Source organism: Lynx rufus, unplaced genomic scaffold (assembly GCF_022079265.1).
Source record: "Lynx rufus isolate CCGP_SWC_20201006 ecotype Redwood Valley unplaced genomic scaffold, mLynRuf1.p SCAF_14, whole genome shotgun sequence".
Taxonomy (NCBI): domain Eukaryota; kingdom Metazoa; phylum Chordata; class Mammalia; order Carnivora; family Felidae; genus Lynx; species Lynx rufus.
The window spans coordinates 8,327,556-8,333,555 of NW_025814828.1; the positions used below are offsets into that span (position 1 = coordinate 8,327,556).

The 6,000-nt window shown below is 49.4% G+C and overlaps 1 protein-coding gene across 1 annotated transcript in view; it reads right to left on the reverse strand.

Moving 5' to 3' along the window:
• The window catches only part of ARHGAP6 (Rho GTPase activating protein 6), a 449,432-nt gene extending 443,755 nt beyond the window's left edge, over positions 1-5,677 (reverse strand). The window contains exon 1 of the mRNA XM_047075884.1: positions 5,099-5,677. Coding sequence (XP_046931840.1) covers positions 5,099-5,677 — 579 coding nt within the window. The remainder of the gene's footprint in view (positions 1-5,098) is intronic.
• Between the last annotated feature and the right edge of the window lie 323 nt (positions 5,678-6,000).

The following is a 6,000-nucleotide window of genomic DNA, read 5'->3' on the forward strand; positions in this document are numbered from 1 at the left end:
CCCCGCTGCATGTTTCACTCTAAGGCATCGTCCCCCACCCCCACTCCCAGACACCGGAGGGATCTCTCTAAAACACATGTCTGATCATGTCACACCCTCGTGCTAAAAAATCACCAGTTTCCCCCATTCTCTACCACAGGGTTTCTCCACCCGGGCACTCCCAACACTGAGGGCCAGAGAATTCTTTGCGGTGGAGCTGCCCTGTACGTTGTAGAACGATCAGCAGCATCTCTGGCTTCTCCCTGACTAGATGCCAGTCGTACCTCCTCCAGTAGTAAACAGAACAATGTCCCACGGGAGATGTCCACGCCCTAGTCTCTGGAACCTGTGAATATGTTAGGTTACAATGGCAAAGGGGAATTAAAGGTTGCTAATCGGGGCGCCTGGGTGGCTCCGTCGGTTAAGGGTCCGACTTCAGCTCGGGTCATGATCTCGCGGTTCGTGGGTTCGAGCCCCGCGTCTGGCTCTGTGGTGACAGCTCGAAGCCTAGAGACTGCTTCGGATTCTGTGTCTCCCTCTCTCTCTGCCCCTCCCTGCTCGCACTCTGTCTCTGTCTCTCTCAAAGATAAATTTTTTTAAAAAGTTTAAAAAAAGTTTAAAAAAATAAATAAAGGCTGCTCATCAACTGATCTTAAAATAATGAGATTAGCCTGGATTATCCAGGTGAACCCACTGCGGTCCTTAAGAGAGTCAGAGGGAGAAATGACCATGGAAGAGAGTCAAAGAGATACAACAAGGCTGGCTTTGAATATGGAAGACGGAGGCCACTGCAAAAGCAAAGGAAACAGACCCTAGAGCATTCAGAAAGAACACAGTCCTGCCAACAACATGACTTTAGCCCCGTGAGACCCATTTCAGACTTCTGACCTCCAGAACTATAAGGTAGTAAACTTATGTGGCTCTAAGCCACTAAGTCTGGGGTAATTTGTTCTGGCAGCAATAGGAAACTAATGTATCACCACCCCCAGTTGTGACAACCAAAACTGTCTTCAGACATTGCCAAATGTCCCCTGGGGACAAAGTCGCCTCCAGGTCGAGAACCACTACTCCACAAAATGTTGAGCCCAAACTCCTGAGAGGTGCACAGTGGGCCTCTTCATAAGGAAGGCTACCCAAACTTTTGACTTTACGTACTTTGACCTCTCTGTAGAGTTAATGACAAGAGGTGCTTTGGAGGGCGGGCCACATGCTTTGGCCCTCGTGCCATTTGCATCCATGCCCATAGCTAGTTATTATCCCCCAAATGTGTGTGTGGTTTCTGGTCTCATTAGGTTACTGTACAGACAGCCAGGTGGTTGCTACACACATTAACCCCCAGAGCTCCCAACCTCCTCCTCCAGACAAATGCTGCACTCGAGCCCCTGTGAGCCCTCTTGGGTGAACACTCTGGCGTCACCAACACCTCTGTGCCTTTGCATGTCCACTCCTTTCTCTTTCATCAAAGGACCACCTCCCTTCTTCTTCTAAATGCTAGGCATCCTTGCAGATCAAGTTCAAGTGCTCTCTGCACCGTGACGCCTTCCAAAATTCTCCAGAGCACAATGGCACATCACCCCCCGCACCGCCCCGTCCCTCATTGTGCTGACCCTTCTGCACTGTACCAACTGGTCAACTCCTCTGTCCTCCTCACTAGACCGTGGGCTCCTTAAGCGCCAACACCATTTGGCAGCCTCCCTGCATTTCCGGTGCCTAGAGAAATCGTGTGCTCAAGACGTGCTTACGGCATGAATGAAGAAAAGAAGTCATGGATAGAGAGAGATCATTTTACTTATGGATTATCAAAGCTGGCAAACTCCAAGTCAGCAATGAGCATAATCCCGGCTCTGATCCATGAGAATTAGGAGAATTCCAGGGTTGGAAGGAGACCTTACTCCTTTGTCTGGGAGCAGAATCAGGGACAGAGTTTGACCTCTAAGAATACAAGTTGAGAAGCATATACCAACTGTGCATCACGACGCACGGTTTATCCCTTTGTTTACTCAGTAGGCACTCTACCTCACACGCCCATGAATCCGATTTTGTTTAAGCGATCCTGAAACACATAGTAAGGAAATATTAATAGAGTTGTAACTGACTTTGTTTAATACCTCCTGCTTTTAGGCCATAAAATGGTCATTTGGGAGCTGTGAGTGAGTACAAGGCATAGAGCTGCAGGCATTTATGAGAGTCTTGGGAGCGGGGGGCCACTGTGTGAACAATTTAGTTGAAAACCAGAGAATCTGCTCAAAGAACTAAGCAGAAACAAATGTGATCCATCACTGGCTAAATGTGAACGAAGGTGAATTGTCAGGTTTGGCTATGGATTCAGGGGAAGAGAAACAGAATAGTTGAACAAACCATAGGACGCATGCATGACTCAAGAGAGATCCACCTGGTTTGGAATTGGACAAAAGCCCCAGGGAAACTTTGTGCCAGCTGAAACACTTCTGTGGGCACAGGCAGCTGGCTTGACGTGCTACATTCAACTCAGGGGTGCAGTGGTTCTCAACTAGAGCGATTTTGGCCCCCAGGGAACATTCGGCAGTGTCTGTAGACACGTGTCATTGTCACACTGGTAAAGAAGAGTGCTCCTGGCATCTAGTGGGTAGAGGCCCAGGATGCTACTAAACATCCCACAATGCACAGGGCAGCCTCTCCCACAAAGAATCACTTGGCCACAACTGTGAATAGTGCCGAGGCTGAGAAACCCAGGGTAACCAGGAAAAGCACAAGAACCAAAATGCTCTTCTAGAGCCCACTTTAACCTTGAAAGATGTCCATTTGTTAGACTTTTGACATTATTAATACAGATTCTCTTTTAGGAGAAAGGATCCAGCTTGTTGGCAAGCGAGGACAAGCAGCGCTGAACTGGATGAATTTCCTTGGTTGTTTGAGAAGATTCCAGGGCATTAAACCTTTGAAAGGTAACCTAGGCCATTAAATTCCAGACCCAGGGGTTATGATAGGATATGTGGGCCTCTCCTAAACAAAACCAGCCTTGAACCTTCATTCCACTCCTTGTCTGCCTCAAGAACAAAGAAATTACACACACACACACACACACACACACACACACACACACACATTTTATGAGAAAATGTTGCTTTTGCGCTAGATGGCTACATGCTAAGTTTTAACCATTGCAAAGAGGAAAATCATGGTAGATGACCTTGCAGACTGCCCAAATACTGCATAGAACAGTCAAAAGCCACCAGTATCGTTGCAATTCAGATACTTGTCTGTTGATTATGAGATTTCAGTGACTAAGAAGATAATTTCTAACCGGCCATGATCATCTACACTAGAATACCTTTGGGTCATAACAGCAGCAGCATCTGTGTATTCCAGGTATGTACAGTTAAGAAAAGCAGAGACATTCTCAACGAGGCCGTTGGGTTTAAACGTGAACGTCGGTGGCTATCGAATCCAAGAACTTGGCTTGCCTTCGCATTTCTCTCTCCTCTCAGCTCACACAGATTATTCTGGTAATGCATACTTCTTTTTTTTTAACGTTTATTTATTTTTGAGACAGAGAGAGACAGAGCATGAACGGGGGAGGGGCAGAGAGAGAGGGAGACACAGAACCCGAAGCAGGCTCCAGGCTCTGAGCTGTCAGCACAGAGCCCGACGCGGGGCTTGAACCCACAGACCGTGAGATCATGACCTGAGCCCAAGTCGGAAGCTCAACCGACTGAGCCACCCAGGCGCCCCTGCGTACTTCTGATATATAGTGCGAATTCAGCCCCTTCTAAAGACCAAGAGAAATTCAACATCCAGATTTTTCATACTCTTTCGAATGCTGAGTTTCCTGGTTTGGAGAGGATCTCTTGTTCTCTGGCTTGACTTTTCTCTCCACTGCCTATCTTCCTCAAGAAAACAGGCAGAACAGTAAGCAATGTTTGTTAGTTTTTGTAATCCATACTCAACATCCAAACCCAACAGCAAGTTACTTTGACATCATAACTAATACTGTATTCATATATGATACTAATATTTCTGATTAATACTGCTGATTTTTCTCAGGCGGTCCATTAAAAGCCAAAATTTCATAGTTATCTCATGTTAACAGAGGGAGGTATGATCTTGGATGCTATTTTCAAACTGTTTTTCTTGGTTGTGTTCCCTTTATTTAGTCCAAATCTCTAGCAATTACATGGTATTTCATTTCATTTCTGTAATTCTAACTGCACTTTAAAATATTTAATTACAACTGATGGAATCTCCTTTTCCTTATGGAAACAGATCCAAGGCAAATCTATAGAATTTGTGAACTGAAAGAGACCAGAGTTGCTCATTTCTAAAACAACTACTATTTATTCTCTAAAAGCATGTTGCTTTCCAAGTACCCAGTAACCGCAGTTTCCCAAGAACTCTGTTCTCCATTCTTCTTTCCAGACAGCAAACATTTCAAAGGTACCAAATAGCTCCCTCTGAGTTCCCTATTTATTAAGGATTCCTGATTCACATATATTTCACGAACCACTAGTTGTCCTTAGTGCAACTGGGGCATGTTTCCATGGTATTTCATAGCCTGAAGCAGAGATTCTTTTTCTCCTAGATTAAACTAGTACTCACTACCATAGTTTTCTGAAATTAGATCTTTAGGGAGAAGAAAAGATCCAAACTAGAGAATTCTAGTAGTTACTCCCTATACCACCCAAACACACACACCTCCACACATAATCAACAACACCGTCCAGAATGTTTCTGAATTCTCCGTAGAACAACCAGATGGCAGACATATTTCAAAATACATTACATCCAATCCTTACAAGAGCATAGGAATTAGATCATTTGAGTTCAGAAAAACACCCACATTGGATGAAGGGATAAGATGACCCTTGGAGATCGCCTGCAGCACAAACAGGAAAGCAGAACATCGTATCTCCCTCCAGTTCCCACCACTACTCCAGAGTGGAGCCAAGAAGTCCTAATAAGACACACATGGGTGGCCACTAGGGACGTCCCATTTCCAGGCATCATTTAATCGGCGAAAGAACAGCCACACGGTGGAAACCTCTCAGCGGGCCCCTGGCTCTGTAAGTGTTAACGGCATTAAACAACTGCCCAGGTGTCCAGCCGTGGGCCGTGAGAACGCGCAGCACCGGACCCTACCTACCTCGGACTTCCACACAACGTAGGGGTGGCTGTGGCTGTTGGGGGGGGACTGGAACTTTCTCTGCTGGAGCCACCTCCGGGGAGAAGCGAAGATGCCATTGGGGCCACCCCCCGAGGAGCAGAGGATGGCGCTGCGGCCACTGCCGGGCCCGGCCAGGACTGAGGGCAAGTCCCAGGCCATGCTCTTCTTGAGGCCGCCGCGACCCAGAGGGACCTCATAGTCAAAGTGGAAGCTGCCAGACGGCGACTTCTCCTGAGGGGTGCTGGGCGTGGAGTGGGATGAGCAGAGGGGTCTAGGGGGCGGGAGTCGGCTGGCCCGGGGGTGTGGGCCCCGAGGAGAGGACGCCGAGCGCGGGCTGAGACCCTCGGCCGGGGGCAGCGCGGAGCACAGGCGGCCCCCGGTGGCGCCCCGCGAGCTGCCGTCCACGCCCGCCTCGCCCCCACAGCCGCCGATCAGGGCCGGGTCCAAGCTGCGGGTCTGGCGCAGCTTCCTCTTGGAGAAGCCCTTGGCCGAGGCCGCGCCGCCCGAGGCCGGCGAGGAGCAGGAGAAGACACTGTGGAGTAGGCTCTGCGCGGACATCTCGGCGGGACTGTGCTTGAGGGCCACCCTCTTCCCGCTCTCGGGACGCTGGCGATTTGGAGCCGGGAAAGGAAGGGGACTCAGGCTAGGCTGACAGGCGGGGCTGGCCCGAGGCTCGCCGAGGGCTGTGGAGGGCAGTGCCTGGCTCACGCGCCGCCAGCGCGCTCCAAGTGCCCCAGCGGGTGCAGAAGCAGAAGATCCATCGCCAGCCTTCTAGGAAAAGAGGTCGGGTGGCCTCCTGCGGCCGCTAGGACCTTCCCCCCTGAGCCCGAGTCGCGAATGCGGGGAGGAAGAGAAGGAGGAAGGTCAGGCGCTCGCTGGAG